This window comes from Fringilla coelebs (assembly GCF_963513975.1).
Source record: "Fringilla coelebs genome assembly, chromosome: 1".
NCBI classification, from domain to species: Eukaryota; Metazoa; Chordata; class Aves; order Passeriformes; family Fringillidae; genus Fringilla; species Fringilla coelebs.
In genome coordinates, this window is record NC_140028.1 from 21277882 (window position 1) to 21302903 (window position 25022).

The 25022-nt window shown below is 39.1% G+C and overlaps 1 protein-coding gene across 1 annotated transcript; it reads right to left on the reverse strand.

Annotated features, from left to right (window-relative positions):
• Positions 1-1919: 1919 nt before the first annotated feature.
• ATP6V1C1 (ATPase H+ transporting V1 subunit C1) lies at positions 1920-20757 on the reverse strand. The gene is made up of 13 exons (XM_084205630.1): positions 20706-20757; positions 17315-17496; positions 15143-15210; positions 13936-14021; positions 13127-13221; positions 9399-9490; positions 8260-8358; positions 6867-6935; positions 5483-5575; positions 5301-5394; positions 4675-4772; positions 3428-3554; positions 1920-2516 (listed from the first exon to the last, which is right to left on the reverse strand). Exons 2-13 carry the CDS (start codon positions 17444-17446, stop codon positions 2421-2423), a joined length of 1149 nt encoding a protein of 382 aa, XP_084061756.1. The 5' UTR covers positions 17447-17496; positions 20706-20757; the 3' UTR covers positions 1920-2420.
• Positions 20758-25022: the final 4265 nt, after the last annotated feature.

The window sequence follows — 25022 nt, forward strand, 5'->3', positions numbered from 1 at the left end:
AGGGCTCCATCTTCTCTGTATCCTTTGTTCAGGCAGCTGGAAATATCAGTAAAATCTGCTTTTTGCTTTTCCCATCTCTTCCCCAGCATGGAGAGATACAATTCTCCCAGTCAGAGTCACATGCTCCACCTCCCTGACAAGCTTGAGTAGCTCCCACTGGACTTTCTCCATTGTGGTACTCCATTTTCTTGCATTACAGAGCCCAGACAGGACTTTACAAGTGCCAAATACTGGGGAAGGATGGCTACCCTCTTGCCAGCAGCCAGGCCAGGAGATGGCTGGCCACAAGCACAGCTAGTTTCCCATGAGCAATCCCAGCTCCTTCTCTGCAGTGTTGCTTCCTGCCTAGTCCACACCCAGCCCCCACTGGGCCATAAGAGTTATTCATCCCCCAGCACTAGGCTTGGCAATTCTCTTTGCTTGCAGTCCATGCAGGGCCTGTCAGCCCCTTTCTCCAGCATTTCCACATTTCTCTGTTTTTGAGCATATTGACTGCTTCCCTCACTTTGGATGGTGGTGTCATTCCACTGTCCACCTGCCCTTTGCCCTCCATTCATTTCAGAAGGACCTAAGGCTGATTGAGCAGGGACCAGTATCTTGAACAGGGTGAAACACACAGCAAATCATTTCATACAGCACTTACAGGAACCTAAGCCCTTACCTGCACTTGTTTGTAGAACAGCTTTGAAAACAAAATCAAAAGAGAACTAAGGTAAAGAACAGAGACAACAGTTTAGCCTGATTTCTCCTGTGATTAGAGAGGCAGGACAAAAAAACCCTCTTTACCTTTAAGCAGTGTACATGTTATAGTGGGCTCAGAACCAAGATGACAACCTTTGTGAGCAACAGTAACAAAAGCCAGTGGAAGAGGCAGAGCTGGGTGATAAAAGGGAAAAGCTCTTCCACTTGGCCACACTTTTAACAACCTGGACAACAGACTAAACAGCTGTTATCTTCTGTAAGGAACTGAGAAGTGGGAGAAGCAGAAATGTGACCACAACAGGACACCTGATCTCACTATTTCCCTTTTTGTCTATAAAAACAGGAAGAAAAGCAAACATAAATTTACACAGCAAATATTTTCATAGATGTCAAACCCTGTCAAAATCAGTAGCTAGATGCAACTCTTGCACTCAAAACCTAAATTCCCTTTTAATAATTAGAGATATTGATGTAGGCCAAAATTAGCCAATTGCTCAAAGGTCCTGCTGGGTTATGATGAGAGATGCCACAGCTGAAAGCTCTATAGTGCTTAGAGCACTGAAATTTTCAGTTAGCAACTAAATGAGAAAAGAATACAGTGGTTACAGTACTTTAAATACTAATTTTGATAAATCAGAATTCCTCCAGTCTCACTTGATTCAAGTCAGTTTTAAACAATACTGCAGCTTTTACTGCATATTTAGCTACTCAGACAGGTAGAATACTTGTAATAGCTGCTACTGAAATAAACAACTCCTCTCTATCCACATTAGAAGGAAGCCATCATATTCCCTGTGTGGAGAACAGATATTGAAAAGAAAAAGTGAGCATCTAATAGTACAGTGTTCAAAGCTATAAAATTGTCTCAAGCTTCAAGAGACTGAAAAGAAAGAATTATCAAAATCCCAGCTCAGCCTAGCTTGTTATTATCCCAGCTTGCCACCATCTTCCCAGTGATTTTCTTTAGAGTCACAAAGATACAAACACGAAAAACATTCATACATGTGTGTGGTGGCCAAACAACATATTTGAGCCTTTCTGCACAAAGCAAACTTAGTTCCTGCATCTCCTAAAAGTACTTGTGCTGAAGCCAACTGTATTTCTTCTGTACCAGTGCGTGCAGGATGCAGCACGATTAAAGACTTAACATCTTGCTTCAGTTTAGACACAAGTATCTGCAATTTCATGTGGTAGAAGAAAGTGACACATTTGCACAGGTATGTTTATTTTCCCTGTGTTTACAGTGCATCAATTGTAATTTTAAACCATTCAGAAAGCACGATTTCATACCAATTTTACATACTTTACATCACAGTTCAACAACATTAACACAGTTGTATCTACTAAATCAAATGAACAAAATGGCCATGAACATTTACACTAATCTTCTGTAAACAAGTTTTTTTTATAAACAACAGTAAATGGAATTAACACAGACCACCATAGGAAAGAGGGATAAGCTTTTCCTTAAATAAATCACTCTGTTTATAAATACTTCAATTCTCTCAATATACATTTACAGACATAGTCGATTAAAAGCTGGTTACCTACACTGCTCTTTAAAAAGAAAATGTCTAGAGATGGACCACAGTGTGTTCAATTCACCTAACATAAGAAGCAAGCATATGATTAGTAGAATGTTAAAAGTATTACTATACTTCAACCTCACTTCTGTTTGTTTACACCAACACTGAGAAGATTGTCATGTTAGGGAAATTTTACTTGAATTCCAGCAAATTACAATCGATCTTGTAGTACACATATGGGTAGTACTCCTGTTGGCTGAGGTTTAAACCTGGAATATCCATAGTTGCCTGCAAATAAAGTTTTGAAACCAGTTATACTCTTACAATTCAGGCTCCTATTAAGAAATAGCTTAACTATTATTATGTTTTAGAAGCAAATAGGCCAGGTAAGATTTCAAGGTTAAATTTTCACATTCAAGTGACTGTTTAAATAACAGGTAAGTTGGAACTTTGACAAAAGACTAACAGTATTTTTCAAAAGTAAATACAAAGTGCTTTTTCAAAATCTAAGTAGTTCTGTATCAATAATTCACATCCATTGCTATAGTACACACATCATCACTACTACATCTAAACACTGTCAGTTTCTCATGAGAATATTATAGGGTGCTGAATGATCCAGGACGTTATATAAGTTCAGCATCTTTAATTTTCACCTAAATTGTCTTACATCCTCTTTCCACAAAAAGGCCTGGAAATACATTACATTCAATATAATGTTAAGAATCTTTTTAAATTCAGCTAAACTCATGGTATCTTCAGCTAACCTTTAACTAAGAACATAATCGATTTTCAATACCGAGCAAATTAGTAGAATAAGCCTCCCAACAAACCAGGTTTTACACATGAAAATGAGACCTCTATAGATGGAAAGGCTGATTCCATTTTGACAATGATTCAGCCTTCTTCAGCAGAGGACTACTATGCTAACTTGCAGTCTGTATCTTTCCATCAGTAGTAGGAAAGAATGCAGTAAGAAGAAATTACATGTGACTTTTAAACCAGACAGCTCTTCAAATATATTGGCTGCAACTTTAAATACCATCTGCCTTGCAAAAGTGTAAAACAGAGGCAGCATTTTTTTAAGGAGACAAAATTCTCTGTACTGTGAGAAAATGAAGACTACAGAGAGGTACAGATTTTTAATGAAGCCAATAGGCTTTGTTTAAACATACTAGTAGCAGTTACAAAATACTTACATCAATGATAGCTGCTGCACTGCTGTCAAGGTGTTTGTATAAGTCATACAGAACTTCCCTCAGTTTCTTCATTGTTTTCTTATTAGGCTGAAGCAGCATTGCCTGGAAGTTAACTGGCAAACCGTACCTGAGGAAGTCAAGAAGAAAACTATGAAAATGCTGAAATAAACCTTCTTTCATAATTCAAAGCAGAATTTTATTTTGAGAAAGAATCCTATGGCTGAAGAGGAAATTCTGCTAATTTCCATTTTTGCAAAAACATTCTGTGTCTACAATTCATAAGTCATCAAAAAAGTAGAACTTCAAGCTTAAAGTGATAAAACAGAAGGCTAAATATTTTTAAAATAATTTAAAATCCTTGAGCATTTAGCATAATTCTCAATGTTACCTGAACACAGACTAAATTTTGAACACTCCATTAGTTTACTTTGCTTATGACACTTGGTGGACAATTTACTTTATCCTCCTTTCTAGGAGTGTGGAAACAGCTGCCAACATTCCAGTCAGGTTCAGCTTTCTTCTTGACTCAAGTTTTGTCTTCACAATAAGGCCATAGCAGCAAGAATTCAAGTGCATGTGATTTGTTTTCTTTTTCTCGTCTGCTTTTCTCCATTATGACAACTGATCAAAAAGTCTAAAAACACCTTGCCCATAACTGACCACTGTAGGAACATCTTCAACTATAAAAAATAAAGGTGTTTGCAGAAAAACTACAGCTGTTCTTGACTAGTAACATCACTTGTGGATAGTATGAAGAAAAAAAGCATATAAAATTTCTAGTTAGAATATTCAGTGGTTTAATACTGAAAAATTTAGAGTGCAAAAGGCATGTCTTGAGGAAAACCCATAGATTTCATGATGCTAAACTATGTTACTGAAAGCTCAAATAGTTTTTATTTGAACAATTCAAATTTGCCATTTAAATGTAAGATGTAGTTATTGTTACAAGCAGCTCATAAAGTAACCTAAAAATCAGTAAATATGTCTCCCTGCTATGTACAGAGTATCTGTAACTCCTAAAGCAATAGTGAAAAGACTATCCAAGGGGAAGATACACAATTATCTACCTCAAATATTTCACAGCTGGCAACAAGAGCTATTGCCACCAGCTATTCTTACTGCCCTACTTTTTTCTTCCTTCTTCTCAGAAGAGCAGCATTCACATGCTTCCATTTGGTAAACCCAAGCTAGATGTAAATTCTTACCTAGTCTAGGAAGAAAACCACTATTTGAGTCTGCCTCATTACCTTAAAACAGATTCAACAAAGACACGTAATGCTTTCACATGAATCCATGCAATGAAAGCTTCACTGAAATTAACTTTCAGCCACCGAACCAGAGGCCCCTGTAAAAGAAAAGAGGGGGGAAAAAATAAGCCATTCAAACATCAGAAAAAGACTCAGCCCATTATGCATGTTTGAGCAGCTACTCAATATCTGTACCATAATAAAAGACAAGCTAAAGACAGAGTTCACTATGGACATAATGGCTGCCTCAAGAGTGTTTTGATACAAAGTAAAGAGACATTTAATGAGACTTCCCATTGTCCCTTCAGTTCCCCATCTCAGTTGTCATGATCTAACTATATTAAAGATCCTTTTATTAATATCTGATTATGTAATTCAAACACTTGTCCATTTTCAAACTTCAAACATTATCAGCTGCATTACCAGCCCTTGGTTCACTGCAGTGAGGAGCACTTGTGCTGCACGAAATTCAATTATCCCAGAGTAGATTAGCTGGGGGCAGGCTGGCTACATCATGTCATCCCTACAATGCTTTCTCTGAATCACAACTTCATGAAAATTTTATGTAGCAATAACAGGTCTTAGATGTCTCACACTTGTGTAATGACCAGTTTATTAAGACTTACAAACTGTTTCTTCTTGTCAGTTGACAGTCTATTCATTTCTTCTTTATCAGCTTTCATCTCTTCTTCATTGTACTGGAAGTCACGGACCATAAATCTGCATTTGGAAGTGAATAAAATCAAAAGTGCCTATCTAGAGATCCTTCAAAGCATGAGAGACAGAATGCACACAAAATAAACCTTACTTATATTCTCTGGCTTTGTGCTTGAAGTCATCCACTGCCTTCCTGAACAAGGTGACATTACAAAGGTAGCTGTCTTGGTCCTCAAAGAGTACACTACACAGAAGGAAAAACCAAGTATCAGAATTAACCAGGTTCAAGTCAGCACAGATCAGTCACACAGTACCACATGTTGTACTGTATTGCTACATGGCAAGACATAAATGTAGATAATTATACAAGATTTAGTTCCCAAATGAAGCACCTCATACAGAATGTAACTGACTACTCCTAATCGCTCCCTTCATAAATGATGGCACTTACAGTTTACATTCAGAGACTTCAACACACAAAACCATTTCATATGATATTTATTCAAATTAAAACTTACTTAACAAAAAAAGTAACTAAAGCTGGTTTGAAATGTTTCAACTACAGATTTATTAGAAATGTGTGTTTTAAAGAAAAATGAAATGGATATAAAATAGAAAACTACACAAATTAAAAAGATATGGGTTGGCAAAACAAAATGTTTCTTAGGTTGCAAAGATGACCCCTAGATTTACTATTTTATAATTAAAAATAATATTGCTTATTTTGAGGCTTTGCCTTAGGAAAAAAAAGCTTTAACAGATTTAGACTGTTCCTCAGTCTCATACTGTCTTCAACACAAGCATTATCCAACAGTTTAACAAGCTGCCTTTTCTTAAGCTAGCCCTAGGCCATGGTTTCCCAATAATTAAATAAGAAGCACTAGCAGGTCTTCCAAAGCTATCCAGAGCAAGTTCAGACTTTTTAAGTGGCACAGAACTGGTAGTATCAGATTTTCTTGATCAAAACCTCAGTCTGTCAGTTAAAATTAACCAGAAATAAATGCTTTGTGCTACCCATGGACTTTATGTTCAATGAGGTTACAAGGTTGCTAAAGTGGTCTAATCTTGTCCACCACAGTGCCTAGCACCAGCTTGATAACAGGGACCCAAAGAGACAAGCTACCTTTCTTTGTACACAACAAAATCATTTACATTTCCAGTTGTGCATTCTTTGGAAATTTTCAGAGTTCATAGAACTTGTTTCAAGTCCTGTGAATACAGACCTAAAGCTTACAGGCCAGCAGCCAGCATTTGTTGCTTATCTCCACCACACTCCAGCTACAGGCTGAATATATCTGACCAGAACTAGATTAACTTTCCAATCCTCTTACCCTTCTCACATAAGTTAAGTCTGATAACTTTGTTAACCCTAGAGTTCATTTGAATCTTTCCTCAATTATTTGATCAGATAAAGCTATAAAACTAGACATATTTACATGTTTTTGACCAATTTTTGGAATTCAAAGTCTTTCTAGATAAAGAACACCCTGAAACACAGCACATGCAAATACGAGATTTAGCATTTCACAACTTACTTGCTGGAACGTGGTACAACCATCTCTGCTAGTGTTTCATACTGCTTAACCCAGTCATTGTAATTCAACCTGGAGAATACACAGGTTATTGTTAGACTTTTAATCTGAGATTAATGGATCAAGTTTTTTTTGAAAGGTAAAAACATTTAATCATCACATCTTCCATTTCAGGTGTAGGTTGTCAGAAATATGGAAGACTCAAGAAAAACCAAGTTCTCCTCATGCTGTTTTTATAATTATTGATAAATAAACTATAGTGATTAGAAAAGTAACATATTTTCAGTCTTCATGTCAGTTTACAAGTGCAACATTTTTTAAATCAAAGAACTATGAAATTAAATCATCGTTAAGTACAGATCTCAAGGGACCAAATGGAATTAACTGTCAAGGTTAATCAGAAACTCCTCATGCAACCCTGCTCTTTTGAGCAGAGGACTACTTCTTCCACAATTATAAACAGGTTCCCTAGAGTCCTGCACTTGCCTGAAGGACTGAGAATTTTGGAAGCCCTGCCTTTCTGCAGTTAGTTGTGAAGAGGTTCCATCCTTTCAACAGCAAAAACAAGACAAATAACAGCTGAGATATTCTAACCACCGGCTTTCTGCTAAAGCCACCGCAAAACTGTTTTACCTTCACCAGAGAAAAAACATGTGACAGACTCTAATGGCTCCTGTAGTAAAGAGAGTCAGTGGGCTTGTCATAAATTAGGAGCTCTCTGCGCTTGCAGCTCCAGTCAAGGGCCATTTTTTCATTTTAAAACAGTTTTGAGGGCATCTGTACCACCACTTTCCTTGGCCAGGGGAAAACATGAGGTTTCTGTTGTTCAAGCATTTCAAATAAGAATAGCCTGTTCCCCCATATCCCCCAGATATGACAGGACATAAGCAGGGTTCCAATGGCACAGACTTAGTCAAGTAAAAAAAAAAACCCAAAAACAGTGTCCAGGCAATCTAAAAACGTGCAAAGCAAAGCAGTAAAGAGTTCACTCACAGTGGAAGTGGTGGAAGTTGGCATAGTCATAACCAGGATAATTTAATTTAAGCCTCCTAATGTAAAACAAGTCATGTTTTTACTCAGCACTTATTTTCATAAGGACACCATTGGGAACATGACTAATCATAGCAAACACTGAATAAGAGACACAAATCTAATTTCCAGTTTCTTTAAGAAATTCATGACCACTCAGCAGTCCTTATAAGAAGTTTTTGTTAACAAAGGAACCCAGGCACAGATGCTCACTTATCACTCGTGAACATCTTAACAGTTCTGTTTGCTCATCCAGGAAAGCCTCAAGCAAATTCAGATGTCATTCTGACAGTATTACAGAGTTGTGAGATCTATTCTTTGATTTATATTTCTTATTGAATTCTACTCTTAGGATGAATAAACTTACTTCGGCACAATCACTAATAATGTGACCAAATATTCTGAATCAAGTACAAAGTCCTCTTTCTTTACAATATCAGCAAGACTTCTGGTTAGCAAGCTTCCCCTGCAGAAAAACAAAGCCAGAACAATTACATATTTAAGAATTTAATTTGTCTGGGTAACAGTTTCCAGTACTTGATAATACAGCATTCTCAAAAATACATTTTACCAACACAATTGCTATTAGCAGAGCAAACAAAATGTCCTTATATGCATTTTATATCTCACTGTCCAAAGTCACTGACGTTTTTATCAGTAGCTCTGCTGCTGTGCGTCATTTCCATATTCCAAATACGTCACACACTTAAGAGGCCAACTTGTTTTTTTAAAAGTGATTTAAAATTGCAAGAACCATTAAAACCATTAACTGTGGATTCTAGCACATGGAGCCTCAGAGTTACAACTCACGTGGTACAGACCTACATGCAGAACACCAATAAAAACTTAAAGCAGTGTATTTCCTCATATTCATAAAAGGTTTAATGGCGTGCAGCTGACTAACTGCCATGGCTTAGCAAAGAACTTATGTCTCACTCCTAAAACAGCTTGTCATGTCCTGTCATTGGCATGACCCATGGTTCTGAATCAGCCAGCAGGCTTGTGCCATTCACTGTAATGGCAGGCTTCAGGCACATTAATCAACCCCATTTGCACAGAACTACTGTACCTCAACCGTACTTCAGATAATCATCACACGTACGTGACAAGACAACACACAGTCCTGGTTTAATTTAACAGCTGTGTGTACCCAACAGCTGTCTCTGCTGGTAAATTCTGAAGGGAAGAAAACCAGTTAAGGCGGCATGAAGAAAAGACTTTCTTATATAAATAAGACACCTAAGTCGCAGCATTACCACTAACAGCAAGCTCCTCTCAGAATTTATGCTATTTGTACATGCTTTTGTGATTTCTTAATTGCTTTTCAGTCACAGGTAAATTAACACCAACCAGACAGCTGGCAATAAATGTCCTTTATGACAGCTGCTCCTCAAGACGGATAAGCACCTCAAAAATAAATTAAGCCTGTATCATTCCACATTTTCTTAAGCTTTCATGATGGGGTAACGTTCCTGCACTACATTAGCAAAAAATAATACAACTTACGCATTCTTTCTTTCCAAATTCTGAAGATTCCCTTTCAGGTTATTGTACGCCGAGGCTCTTGCTTTTAGATCATTGTCAATCTGGTTTACTCCCTTAAAAACAAAAAGAAAAGGAACGGCGTCTAAAGAACTAGAATAGAACTTATGTTCAGCTTGCCACTGCTGCTCAAGTAATCCTGGAGGATGGATTTGAGAAGGATGACTTAATTAGCATGATTACCAAAAATGATTCATTCCCAGCTAGATAACTTGGCAGCAAGTGGAAGAATACAAAACAAATGAAGCATTTTAGTACATGTTAAACTGCCAACCATACTCATATCAGCGTGTACCCTACACAAGGAAGTGTTTTAAAATCAGCACACTCAGTAACAGCTGGGTAACTGCAAGAATGTGGCACAGTGTTAGAGTGCAATTATAATGCTGCCTACTGGCTCCTTCACTGCCTCCTCACCATAGTAAGGAAGTACAAGCATGAAAAAATTCCCAGGGAAAAGTTTCTGAACACAGTCAAGAGACTCTCCCTTTAATAGATTTAGACCAATAACAAAACATTTTGTTTGCATAAAATACTTCAGCTTGAAGATCCAGATATGATTTTGTTTCCCCAAAATAAATCTCTCTTAAAAGCAAGGTCACTTAATTAAATAGTGACCTCGTTTATGGTAACACCTAAGTTGGCTTGTCTGTAGCAGGAAGTCATCAAAAGCCTGAACGTTCTGTTAGTTTCATGTAGCAACACATTAACAACTTGCACCTTTACAGATACAGAAATCCTTCAGACAAAATACTCTGAAAATGACAAAATTAAACAGATGAGTACTTAAGGCTATTTAAATCCTTTGACTGATACAACCTTTAGCAAAGCAACACGCAGAACTTTTCAGCAGGTGTCACACAAGGCATATACCTTCATGAAAACTTTTTAATACTACAAGAAGTAACACCAGCACCTTTTTTTATTTTACATCTACAGGACAGCATAAGGGGAAAATTAATCAGAAGATATTAAGCTAGTACCTTTGTGCATTTTAGCTCTTCCCCAGGATCAAAACTTTCATCAACAGTATAACTATGCATTATTCATGACAAAACCCAAAAATGTTTGACACCAAACATTGCCTTTACAAACCAGTTCCATTCAGCATTTTCTACTTGACAATACTGTAATTGCTCTCATTTGTAGAGTCAGTAATCTTTTAAAAGATGACTGCTTAGACAAAAACCTGTTACTGCTGCACTGACTGAAGTTTATTGTGAAAAACAACCGGCTTTGCTTCCTACTAAATGTTAGAGAATACAGAACCACAAACTTCAATGCCACAACAGAGCTCTTGAAAATAAATTTTTGTAAAATTACCAAATAAAGCAACAATACAAACTTCCTTTTGCGAGTAGAATTGGTGAATAACTCACAAAGGTCATTGCAAAAGGAGGCAGACTCAGTATTGCTAAGGAAAGTGCCAGTCTAACACATTGCCCTCAACACAGAGCAATCCCAGATATTTAAACCCCTTAGGTAGTCATTGGCAATACATCAGCATCTTGCAGCCATACAACTGAGCTGTTGCACTTCAATGCATGCCCGAGTTGCTGAAAAGGTTGGACGTGGGCACTAAAAATATTGAGGCTCTCTCCTTGCATAAGTCTGATCACTAATTTCAAATCCAAAGAATAACTTGATTAAGTGACAGCTCTCACATAGCTCAGATGCCAGCTCAAAAGTCTTCTGTATTGATGTTGGGGTTTACAAAACTTCTGCAAGTTAAAAGCTGAAAAAACTGATTAATAGTTTCAGCAGATATAATTTTATTTTAAATGTTTCTGACACTGCTGTAATTTCTTTTCAACTGACAAGCCCACTGCAATTGCCATTACTCATTTTGACAGACATCAGAATCTGCTGCATGAGTGAGTGAGGATGATATAAAACCACACAGGAAAAGTAGTAATTCATTATTTGACAAACTTTTCAAATTATTTAACATCAACCTGTCAAGAGGCTTCACAGATTTTAATTAATGTAGCTCTATCAATTTTTCTATATCTTCACTTTGGCATGTGATTACATGAAGACTTTATCTCTGTCAGGACTCTTTCTGCCTTGGGACAAAACTGTTTCAAGTCCCGAGATATGATCTCCTTGGGGTCATTTCTATAGAAACATAAGGCATCTTCAGACATCTTCCTTCTCTACTTTATGGACATATATCTCTGGCTCACATTTGAAAATATTTTATAAATTATTTGAAATCAGATTTATGACACAGGTGTCCTAAAGCTGTCCCTATAGAATACAAGCACAGCTAAACATGAAGCAAAATGGAAACCCCCAATAGGATGACTCAGGCTGAACTCCAACAGACCTGTTTCTCTACATTTACTATCCAACAGGTCAATGAGGTCCCTAAAGTAGATGAAGAAAATGTAAGACAGTTGAAGTTCAGGTTCTAGAGCTTTGTTGAAGCAGATTATTTATCTGGGACACAGAATAACATGCACTGAACATTTGATAATTTTCAAAAAAGGGCATCTCTTCATGTCCTATGTTTCTTTTTCAACAAATTTAATTTCTACAAAAACAAGTGCTGTACTATAGCACTGCTGTAAAAAGTTCAGTGCTTCATTTTGGTACCTTCTCTGAAGAAGCAAATATTATATGTTAGTGTCAGATATTAAGATTTTTATTTCATATCTGTAAGATATTCTTAATGTGCAAATCTTCAGAGCCATAAGACAGCCATTCAACCTCTAACAAAAGGCCACACTGCAGGTGTTTTCCAAGAATTCTTACTAAATGTAATTTGTAAAATAAATTCAAGATACAGTGATAGTCCCAAAGAAAATATCAAAAATGAAAGTAGTAATTGCATTCTCAGTCAGCTTTGTAACATATATTAAAATTTTGTAATCTCTGCAAAAAAATTAATGTAATAGTTTCAGGAATCTGCAATAACAGCAAAGCACAAGTCTGCCAGCACTTACCCCCAGCCCCATTATAGTCCCTAAACATTCACCACCAAAGACTGTCTCTATAGTACCCAGAACAGCCTCTTCTTTTTTGCAAGTTATGTATTTCTAGTTAGTAACACAGGCAGTTCCAAGAGCCAGTCTGCAGATTACAGAAAACAGGCAAGGGAAAAAAACAACCTGAAGAGGCTGGGAAGATCCTAAAGCAAGGATTGTCTACAGAGAACACTCTCACTGTCTAAATCAGCCAGCCACTGCTGAGGACCCTCTAGAGGCTCACAAGCAAGTAAAAAATAAAACCCTCCATGCATGAAAGACTTTGCCAAAGTAAAGATGAGGAAAACACATGACAACTCTCAAATGAGCTGTCTTTACATCTAACAATGAAGGCTTATTTCTCCCCTCACAACTGAGTGCCACAGCTTTCAAAATGTACATTAAGTTCCCTGGTTCACTGCTAACAGCCCACAAGGTTTGAGAACATCAGACAACAATATGCTAGTACAGCAAACTGAAATGTAAACATCATTTCCTGGCTATTTATTTGTTAGCTCAGTGATCCTAGGAAACAAAAATCAGCAAAGACAGCATGATGGCCTTCAGGGAGCACTCTCCAAACCCTAGCCATATCCTAATGAATTTCTTTGGTTACTAATTGTATTGTTAGCTGACTAAAACAGACAAATTGCTTTGAGAGCAAATTTTGTGCATAAATATTTCAAGTTCAAATAGGGAAGTTTTATAAAACAATTACCTTACCTTTGCAATAATTTCTGAAATATTCTTCAAGGATTGCTTGATTGGGTATTTGGCCATATCCCACTGGAACCTTGTTATATAGGTGACCAAGTCGACTAAAATTTTAAAGAACTTTGTTAAGATTGACAATAAAAGGACAACTGCATTATATTCTGTGTAGAACTGCTCTAACAGAACAGAACTGTAACAGACTGGACCTTCCCACATATGGACCCTGTTGCTTAAGAAATTTGAAAATAAACAAGCTGTAAATTATCCATGACCTCTACTTCAGATATTGGTTTCACCACCTCTGTAGACCATAGATGACATTTACTACCAAGTCAAGGATGGTTGGAGAACTACAGACAAGGGCAACTACTTTTTGTTCTGTGTGAAAAATGGGTGGGAGAAGGGAAAGTTATGGCAAATGGCAAAAAAGGCAGCAATGGCCATGTGGCTCCCCTGAAGCAACAGGTTTGTACAGGTACCTACAAAAGACACTACTCCAAGCCCTTATCCATTCACACTAGCCTCTCTTGCATCAATACAAGCTGTGGTAATTCCATTAAACGGCTCTGAAAAGAAAGTATTGGTTCAGAGAAAAGTGCAGCTCTTTACTGAAATAAAATGCACACTGGCACCCCAAATCCTTCTCAGCAGGGCTGCTCTTGATCTGTTCATGCCCCACCTGGATTGAGACTGAGGGCTGCCCTGACCCAAGAGCAGCCCCTTGCACTTGGCCTCCTTGTACCTCAGTAAGCTGCAGGATCACTGCCTTCCCTTCTACAGTTTTAGAATACATTAGGATATCATGGTTAACACTTTACCTCCATTTGCCAGAAGATTCTCCTGAACTTTATCTTTACTGTCTTCTAGAACATCAGCCATATATTGGGCCACCTTCTTTACAACACTGAAAATTGGAAGATAGAAATATATTTAAAAAAAAAAAAAACCAACAACAAAAAAAAACAACACCCAAACTTGCCATCTGAGAAACACCATTAATAAAACTCATTTTAAATTGCCTGAGATTGGATCTAAAGTGACTCAATCAAACTAGGATGATGACTGCTCTACATCCAAACTTTCTGAGAGGACAAGCTGGGCTCAATGTCTGAAGGAGAACAATTTCTCAGTATTCCACAACTTTATTTAAAATCTCTACTATTGCTACTCACCAGTTTTCAACAAGGTGAGGCTAGCTCCCTCACATTGGTGTTGACTTTAAGTCATGTCACTATATTGCAAATTTTTTTTTTTAAGTCTGCTGTACTTACAAAATTCTAACCCCTTTCTAGAAACAGGTAGAGAAGTAGAAGTCAGCAGTAATACAAACTAAACACAGGGTAACCCTGACAATGCAATGTGACACTCAAGACCTGCATTCCTAACTGAAAAGCCACTAAAAGTATAATAATCTTTACATATGCCAGGCCAAATATTTTCCTCTTCTATTTAAAAATGTCTATTTAAGATTGCTCTCCTTGAAACAAAAGATGGCTTCATAAGTTCTGGTTATGTGAAATTTTGCTACTTTTGCTTGAAATCACTTTCAAAAGGTCGTTAGTTTCTTCAAAATGAATAGGTTTTGCACTTTAATATTAATTCTTTTAACTATTTCTATGGATTAGGAAATGACATGGTTACTTTCTCAAAGTGTGTAAACAGTATTCCTGCTGAAAGAACAAGCTTTTACTTCATTTCACCACCATTTCCTGCATCTGTCTGGGTCAATTCTTAACAATTCTCCAGGACTCAGCACCACACAGCACGACTGTAGAGAGAACCAACATTCATCAATGTATAATGTTCCACTATTCCATAAGAAGTTCAGATTATTTTTCTTTTTTCAGGAACAGATACTGTGAAAACCAGCACCTTAGCTTTCTTAAATCTGAGCTTGCTGACTGCCTGCAGAGGATCACTGTGATACAAAAAAAATGCTGAAAATAACCTGTATGTTATTAGAACTCAGCAAAACATCACATCGTTATTCTAATACTTTGCATCCTAGTAAAAATGAACTGTTACCTCTCCACAAACGCATCCAGTTTAGCCAGCTCATCTGACAAACCAACCAAAACATCCAGCGTGCCAACCTAGAAGCAAAGATCAAAATGCATTAGCAGATATACATAAACACAGAAAGACAGAACCAGCTAACAGCAAAAACTACATCTCCCAACAAGTATCTCTCCAGAACTAAATAAAATGCTGGAGTCTAAGATTTCAGACATCTTGATTTACCAAAGTCACACTCTGTTTCACTTGTTAGATATCACCCCCGCTCCGAAAGTACCACAGGATCAGATCTAACTCACTAGTTTGGTACTCAGTTTCAATTCTGTAATCCTGCCATCCAAAACATGTTAAAACAATGTCTATGCTATGAATTGGCCGCATTTTTCACAAAGCAGTTGCTTCAGCACTTAATTCATTACTTTAGATCAAATGTGAAATTTCACTGATCAGGAATCTCAGCACTGGAAGCAACCTGGACATCGAAAACTTTGACAAAACCAGAGCACTGCAGCAGTGAGACCAACAAGAGTCTGGACTTTTTGCATCTTGGGTAATAAAATATCTAGCTAGTCTACAAGCTTTCACTCTTTCTTCCCTTCTCCTCCAGAAAAACACTTTGTTTCGTAATTTCATGTATCTAGAGTACACATTTCTTGCTGAAATATTACAGGGCATAATGTTATTAACATATAATATATTTGTAGCCTAGCATCTACTTTCTATACATCTGACCACTCAAATTCACATTAGTCCTTTTCTGTTTAGCTCTGAAGCAGAAATGAGCAGAATTACTTAAGAAACATCACACAAAATTACTTTCCATGCCTCACTTTCTTGCGGGCCACAAGCAGAATAAGGAAGTTCATTTTAACTAGTCACTTAAAAGCCTCAGGACAAGCAAGTCCTTAAGCAATAAGACTGCTGTTCAGTGGAGACTAAACCACTGTTTAAATGAATTTTAACTAAAGGATCTCACTGCTTTAACAGTTTCACCGGGTCCACAGAAGCCAGACTATTTCCCACTGTATATAAAGTATATTCAGCTTCTGCCCCTTTTAGGAAGCACAGTAGAAGCAAAAAAAATTGCTTCTAACCCTAATGGGCCCCAAGTTTTCAGCAATAACTCCTCTAAATGCTGCAGGCACCCTACAGTCTGAGAGCCATCCTGACTCATGTCCAAGGATATCCTGGGGGGAGACAGACATTTGTTCTAGTCCCTATTCTAACTCAGGACAGTCCAAATATTAATACAAGTTATGGCAGTTTGAAGACCTTAAAAGGCACACTGAAGCATTCTGTGCCCTGGGCTCATTCCTTAGCAGAGACAGGAAAAAGGCATTATGCCACCTGAACTTGATCCACTCTGTAGACCAAGACTGATGGCATTTATTTTTCTCCTCAATTTTGTAAGCTTTGATGGGCTTTTACTACATTAAACTGAGCTCCAAATTCTTGTTCAAGAAACATTCAGGCATCAGGAAAAACCTTTTCTAAATGAATACACTGACTCATAATTTTTCCATATCCTGATTATTGTATTAAACCAAAAATTAACTACTTTCAGATTTTGTTACTATTTGTTTCTCACAGAATAGTTCAAACATTTTTTTTTCCATTTTCCACAACACATTGGCAGGTCACACTGGAATGCTTAGTCAGAGATAAATTCTTCTGCTCTAACAGAAGAATGCTACTTCTGGACAGAGAAAAGGCAGAGCAGCTCTTTGATCAACTCCTGTATTTTAGTTTGAACCTTTTCACTGTATCTCACACAGAGAAAAGGAGCAGACAATTCAGAAGGGGAAAAAATTTAAAATAATTTTTTAAAAAGGCAAAACAAAACAGTCAAAGGAAACTCTCAATAATCAGACCACAATTTCCTATCTTTCTTCTCCAAGTAACTGCTACCATCATGAGATCAGGACTATCATCCTCAAAAAAAAAATGCCTTATTTGCTGAAAGAACACAGGTTGCTGAATCTTGAAAACTTACAGTGTGAACAGTTAACTTAGAAGTTCAGAAAAAAAGATAACTGTTGTCTGAATGATTTCTTAGATCCACACATAAACATCAAGAGAAGACAGCAGCTCTCTCGAAAATATCTGCAGGTTTTAATCTAGAGAAACAAAGATGGTGCAAAACAAACACACTTCTTAGGACATGACATGGAGTTTGCATACCTTCAAGTCCGGAATATTGAACTTTGAATTAGTGGAAAGGTTGTTATGTTTTGTAGTTGCTGCATGTAGCTTCTCCCATGTCTGTTGACAGGTCTTTTCTCCAGGAGCAGAAATCAGCCAAAACTCTGTCATTTTTGTGCCTTTATCTTGATGGCTGTTGATTCTGAGATAAAGGCAAAATGCTAGCAGAAGGGAAGCAAGAGAAAGAAGAAAAAATATCTGCCATTAATACAGCAGTCAAAGCTTTGCCTGAAGAAAAACATCTCGTTCCATACTGCTAAAGTGCAGTTCCAGCCACTCTAAGAGATTTTACCAGAAGTATCACATGTGCTTTCAAACTCATTTTTTCCTGTCTTCCAAATCACACTTGCACAGTTGGAAAATCTTTTTAAACTGCCCATCCTGTATGTTAAAGTGGGCTGAGTTTGCAACATTAGCACCTTTCATTAGCAACTGCAATTTCATAGAAAGATAACAAGCAAACAATCTAACTGAAAAGAAATCAAATAAAACAGGACCCACATTATATTTTCACAGGTATATACATTTTTCAGCATCTGTACAACAGGCAACTTTTTCTGAAAACATCAGAAAAAATAAGAAAAACCTAACAAATTTCAACTCAGCTATCTCTTTTCCAATCACTTTTCAGATTAGAACAGTGTTTTAAAGTAAGTAAATGCCTAAAATTATTTAAATGCAATAAACTAGTTTATTCTTTCAAGTAAAGAAGCTTCTCCTAGCAGCTAAAAATTTCAACAAAAAGGAGAACGCTTTCTAATCTTGATAGCTCTGTTACAACTGCAAACCATCAATAAGATTACACTACTGGCATTAATCAAGAAAGTGTTGGTACTAAACACATATGATGCTGGTTTATTTTGCAGACAAGCTCAGGAAGTTAAGAGTATGTGCTCTTTTGTCACTAAGAAGCAGAAACAGCTGGTTGAGTTACTGGATGTTTTCAATGATGGTATGAAGAACGAAATCAAAGCGTACCTTGACAGAATCTAAATGTCAAATTTTGATATCTGCAATGTCTTCTGTAGCAGCTTTGAATGAGTAGAGACTAACCTATATTTCATGAGCATAGACTACAGCAGTTTTTTGGGTTTTTTTTGAGGGAGAACAAGTCAAATGTTATATTTGCTAGAACTATTATGTGGTAGCAAACTTTGCCCAAAACAACACACATAGGTCCTTCACCTGTGTATTCATTCTAGGGGTAGCAAGTTATCAAGGGTGCTGAAATTCCAGGTAAGATATAGGCCTGGTGACTGATTCTTTTGCTCAGCTACTCAGGAAGCCTAAAGCTAAAGTTTACCAGCCATTAAATCACTATCATGAAGCACAGCTTGGCATAGCAGCCATGCATCCCCCTCAGACTTAAGGGGCCTTGTTTCCAGCAGGAGATGATGACACCCAGTTCCTGAGGCCCTTGACAGCACACACTTTGTGACATCTGGCACTGCACCACCCAGCACAGCCCAGCACAGCAGTGCCAGACAATGCCAAGGCAGGTACAGGTAGCTGAGAAATCACAATATTTACAAGACCAGACAGCAACATCAGTTATCACCATGGCACAGGGCTTAGCACCAGCTGCAGTATCTCACATAACAGGTCTCCACAGGAGGTCTATTAATTACTGATGATTTGGAACAAAACACATTTTCCTCTTATTCAGACTACTATGATGCATTATTATCTTCCTTGATGCATGCCACACTTGGCACAAGAGAGGTTTTCCTGCACTCCACTGAACTCTGTCCCTATAAAAGGCACAGACAAGGTTACAGTAAACTTCACCTACTCAGGGAGACACCACTACAGCTGACACACACTCTCCAAGTGTTGAAGCTTTAAATTGCTTTTGCCTGGATTTGACTAGACTAGGATCAGAAAAAGTTGTGGAATAAATGTTGGATAAACAAACGAAGTGGTGGCAGCAGCAACTTGCAAATATCCAAGTAAAAGACAGGAAAGCAGTAACACAGAAATCCAGGATCCTCCTCAGGAAGACACAGGGAACATTGCATTCTCATGTTTTCCACAAATATCAATACTCTCTACAGAATATTTATAAAATTTCCAGACGTGGCACAGAAGAAACAGTTGTAGCTGCCAGGAATCATTAAGTCACTGGACTTCCCTTTCTCCCTCACCATTTTTTGTCTGTGTGGTTGGTTTTCCTGAAGCTCTGTTCCATTTCTAATAGTCATGGGAAGTAAGATGATCTCCCATTTCAGGTAAAACGGAGATATTATCAAATACACACAAGAGAACAAAAAGCTCGATAGAAGAGTTTTAAGTGTTTTTTACACGAGGGGCCTTGAAACCAGAACAATGGAGAATATCAAACAAGAAGTGAAGAAAGGAGAAGTGCTACAGAACGGTTTGAAAAACAGATACAAATGCTAGTCAGACAAAAAATACATGCAGATTGATTGTTGAAATGAAAGCCAAGCAAAATAAAGAAAAGAACCACAGGATAAAGCAGGAAATACCAAGTGTTTAAAATAAAACCTAGAATAAGCAGTAAGATTGGGTAGCTTATTCCCATAATGTACCTCTATGACCAGGTCTTTTTTGCAATGTACACTGCCTCATCTCTATGTCACTAGGAAAATGGATTTCCAAAGAAAAATCTTTTATGCAGCATACTACAGTCTAAAATAAAACTTATGTACAAATGTTTTCACTCCTGTACCCAGAAAAACTTACAGGGATGTCAAAACACAATCTCAGCATTGCATTTTTCAAAAAAACCCAAAACAACAGGGCAAGGGGCAGGGGACAGTTGCTCCTATTTAGCTCAATAGGAAACCTCAGTTTACTGATGCGGGTCAGCACTAAATTCCTAGAGGGTCAATTCTTCAAGCTCGCTTTCAGAATTTAACTCTGGCGCTTGGCCTCCACGTTCCCTACGCAGAAGCGGCCACAACGAGGCAGCCGGGGACACTGCGCCGTGGGCAGTCCCCACGCTTGTGCGGAGGCGACCGGGGGCGGGGGGCGCTGCCCTCGCTCCCCACGGAGCCGCCGACCCGGGTCACACGCATTATTAGATGTCGCTTCCCACAGCCCGGCACCGCCGGCTCGGCTCCCCGGGCCGCGCTGTCCCTTGGCCCTCCCCGAGGTAAACACCCCCGGCAGCGGCGGAGCGGTGGCCTGGCGGCCGCGGGGCCCGGCAGAGCCCCCGGGAGCCGCGGTACCGCCGGGCCCGGCCGGCGCTGCCCTTCGTGCCAGGCCCTGCGCGGCCCGTCGCCGGGGAAGGCCGTGCGCCGGGGCAGGCCGGGGCGCTGCGGTAACCGCTCGGGGTAGCCCAGACACTCGTCCTTCCGTCCGTGTTCCCCTCCGCCCCTGCCCGCTCCGGGCCCGGCCCCGCCGTTACCGTCACTGCTCCATCCCCGGCGCCGCCGCCCGCTCACCCGCCGGTGGGTCACGTGACCCGCGGTCAGCTGACGCCGCCGCAGCGCCGGGCACGAGGGGCGGGAGGCGGCGCTGTGACGCGGCTGCGCGGTGAGTGCCGGGTGCGCTGGGGCCGCGGGTTCGAGGCCCGCCCCCGGTGCCGTCGTTGCTCTCCTGCGTACCCCGCTACCGGGGCTCGCCCGGGCAGCGCTATCGTCACAGGCACCCCAGGGCACCGACTGGCTCAGGCCACTTGTGGTTAGTCTGGGCTTGATTAGGGAATTGCTGTGAAAACTACATGTGGCTCAGGGCGGCCCTGTGTCAAGAAGGCTTTGTACGATTCTGCCCTTGGGGCAGAGAAGGATGGTCGGGTTTGAAAGCGTGTGTGTTCTTGCTGCGGCCAGTAGATTTTCCTCAGATTACAGAAACACAGGGTCAGGGAAGCATTTAGACTGGAAAAGACCTCTAGGATCATCGAATCCACCACGTTGAACACCCCCGTGCAAACCAGACTCTGCCGCTGAGTGCCACGTCCAGTCTATCTCTAAGCACCTCTGGGGATGGCAACTCCACCACCTCCCCAGGCATGGACAGTCCACTCCAGTGTTTAATCACTCCTCTGTTGAAGAAGTTCCTCCTGGTGTCCAACCTGAACCTCCTCTGGCCACAGTCTGGGGCCTTGTCCTCTTATTTTACTGCCTGTTGTATGTGAGAAGAGCCCGACCCCAGCTGGCTCCAGCTCTCAGGGCTCTGTGGAGAGCCGTCAGGTCACAGCCGAGCCTCCTTTGCTCCGGGCTGAACACCCCCAGCCCCATCAGCCGCTCCGCTCAGGGCTTGTGCTCCAGACCCTTCCCCAGCTCCCTCGTCCTCCTCTGGGCTCGCTCCAGCACCTCAATGCCCTTCCTGGATGGAGGGGCCCAGAACTGGACACAACGCTCAAGATGCAGCCTCACAAGTAAAGGGGAAAAGATCAGCTTTGGGAAAAGACACGGTGCTGGAAAACAGAGTGTACTTTAGAGATCTCAGCTGTGGGAACGTTGCTGAAGTGCTTTACTGCTGCCAGTCTGCTTGAGAAAACAGGAGGCTTGCATGCAGGTGACAGTGGAAAAACATGCACTTGAGAAGAAACTGCTGCTGTTTTATTTTGGCACCTAACCCCATTTGTCTTAGCTCAGAGTAGAAATGCTGAGTGAAAAAGAGCAGATTGTAAATTGCTCTATTGCTAGCTAAATTGTGTGAAAATTCCTGTCATGGTAATTCACAAGATGATCTGAAGAAAGCAGAAACTGTACACAAAAGACAAACCATTTTGGTTTGCAGGTATTTGGGAAACAAATAGTTTGTTCCTATTTTTCTTGGGTTAATTTTTTGGTTTTGCTTTCTTTTTCCAAATAAGCAAGAGTTGGAACCATTATATAGCTGTGGGTGGCTTGTGGGGAACTGCAGCAGAGAGAAGGCAGAAATGTGACCAGAGATATCAGAAAGGTGACTTCACACAGTTCCAGCCCAGCAAAGGATGCAGCTTTGTGACTCTGGGAGAAACTTTACACCTCTAGTCCTGTGCTCTTCTGCCTTTAAGTGTTTAAAGGTGCAGAAGCTCCAAACTCTGCTTAGTCAAAGTGTAAATGTTGTTAAAGAAGACCTGATCTGACTGATCAGTTTTCCTTCAGCCATTTATGTTGTCCTTCAACCATCAGAGGCTGCTGAAAATGTTCCCATTGCCAGAGTGCCCACAGCCCTTTAAATGCTCTTACATGCTCCTACTGGTACAATTTTGTAAGAGAGGCTTTTCTCATAGCAGTATAAAAAGCCTTTTATCCTAAACTAACATAGTCAAATAGAAACTTGCTTACCTTAAAAGTAGGCAAACTTATTTTTAAATCCCAAATTAACAATTGCAGCAAGAAAAATTTCTTAATAGACACATTATTGGATTTTCAGTCAAAAATCCTATAAAATTTCACAATAGGCACATTTTCGCGTTAGTATTGCAAGCCATTTCCTCAAAATGTGGCAATATATGCCATAGGCAAACACAAGCCAGCAAATGCAAGACATTATCTGTGTTATTTTTGGAACAAGATAAGATTTTTTTGAATGATCTGTAGCTCCAAGCTATCAGACGGAAACTTGGCATCAACCTCTATAAATAAACAGAGTGGTTAGCAAATGATATTCTAAAAGTCTTTAAGAGATGAACAGCAAGCATTTCTCACCTGAAAAATGACAACATGCTTGTAGAACAGCAGGAGGGGATTCTGAGAACAAGGACCTATGATCTGCTACTTAAAGGTCCACTGCCTAATGTGGTTGGTTTTATAATGATATTTGCCATGTGATTAACTGGTATCAAGGAGGTACAAAGCAAGGCTGTAGGGAATCTATAACTCTTTACTAGAAAGCAAAAAAAAAAAAAAAAAGGAAAAAGTGATTAGCACAAATCAAACAACCAGGATATTAGCACTCATGGAATAAATGCACAGTACCAGTGAGCTGCATTATGGTCATTAAATGAGCTATTGGTGAGAAACCCAAGCCAGATGTGCAATCATTATAAATGCTAGGGAGAAAATGTTAGGGAGAAATATGTAAATAGTAGCATTTAAAATCACAGCTGCTACAATAGGAGTGGATATATAGTAGATTAAACAGATATGTTCAATAATATTTTTAGAATACTTCCCTGTACTATTACTCCATCTGGCCTGACAGGGATATTTGTATGAAGACTCTGAAGCCTGTAAAAAAAAATAGTAGACACTTCTTTTTTTATGTCCAGAGAAATCTATTTGTTGAAATTTCATTTAGGGAAGAGGGAGCTGTTATATGTCCTTTTGAACTCAGTTATTTTCTGTTGTAATTTTTGAAAAATAATTATCTCTTTAAATCATTGCATAGAAGTTTTATTCTATAATAAAAATATATGTCAAAAATCACTTTGGGTCAGGTCTCTGTGTAGGCCTGTATTCAGCTTTGAATATCTGAATGACTCATTTTTGTTGAATACTCTTCTTATACACAGGCTAAATACAGATTGACTCGAGTGTGCACTGGGCTGCACAGAGGTATTTGAGATAAAACTCCTTAGGATTGAGGAAGCTTACCTAGGAGTTAGCAAGAAGTGATGGGGGCAGGGCTGCCCTTAGCCATGACCATTTACCAGCTGCATGAAGTGGTTGCCCTTTCAGATCTCGAGAGTGAAAATTAGAACACATGAGATAGGTTATGAGAGTAGCTGCTGTTGTTTGACAATCCTGGTGTTGAAAATGACCTTGCTCAGGGCTAGGAGGGTCGCACAGGAATTCTATGCCCCCAGACGTGTGCTGCCCCAGGCAGCGATGGGGAGTCCCCAGGGAGGGAGGGAACCCAGGGCAGCTGTGCAGGAGCCTCGGCCAATTGCAGGCAGCTGCAGAAGCGTGCAAGGGCTCTGTGCTGCAGAAACCCTCTCAGCTGTGAGTCGGGACTGACAGTCCACATTCCCTCTCAGCCATGAATGAACGAGGTGAAAACATTTTAGCTTTTCGTTCCAGTAAAGTGATGGATCTTGGCATTCCTGGTCACTTTTGAGGGAAATACAGATTTTATTTGAATTCTGATTATTCAGCTATTCCAAATTTATTTATTTGTTTTTTAGCCAAATTTCCTCCAATTATTTATTGCAGAGCTGTGTGTTCTTCTTTGATATGTGGATGTATGCAACAGAGATCATCAGAGATGGTAAAGATTTCCCTTGCTTTTTGGTGTCCTCTGAGGCTTCTCTGATATTATACTAAGAAAAGCTGACAAACTGGCTTGCTGAAGACAATAGGAATTTTATCAGTTTTAACATGATCATAATTTTAAATTATTTTTTATTTATATATTTGTATGTCAGTGGGATTATTTATATATTTATATGTCAGTGAGATTATTTCTTTATTCTGGTAATAGAGGTAGTAAAATAAGGATTCTATACAATTTGCAGGACTAAAGCCCTAAAAATGGAAAGTTATAATTTTAAAGCTGAAAAATATCTGTAGATCAAAAGGTAGGGAAGAATAATATTGCCGTCTTTATATTCCAGTATCATATTGTGCAATATTCAAATATCTGAAAAATAAATACAATTAAGTAAGGTCATAATGTTCTCTGTAACATGGGTAAACTGCAATATAAGACCCCATCCTGCAGCTTACATCAGTTTGGCTGATATGAGAATAAGATAAAAAATTCTATTGTTTTCCCAAAATTATTCAAATAAATAATTCAAAATTATTCAAAGAAAGTGGAGGAAAAAAATCTATTACTTTGTTATTTATTT

What these genes read in the sequence shown, in the direction of transcription:
- ATP6V1C1 (XM_084205630.1), bottom strand. Translation starts at nt 17,446, where the DNA reads ATGACAGAGTTTTGGCTGATTTCTGCTCCTGGAGAAAAGACCTGTCAA. An exon ending in CACAAAGCCAGAGAATATAA is followed by an intron (nt 5,395 to 5,482) that starts GTAAGGTTTATT and finishes TTCCAAATGCAG; the next exon opens with ATTTATGGTCCGTGACTTCC. An exon ending in CTGACAAGAAGAAACAGTTT is followed by an intron (nt 4,773 to 5,300) that starts GTAAGTCTTAAT and finishes TTTCTTTTACAG; the next exon opens with GGGCCTCTGGTTCGGTGGCT.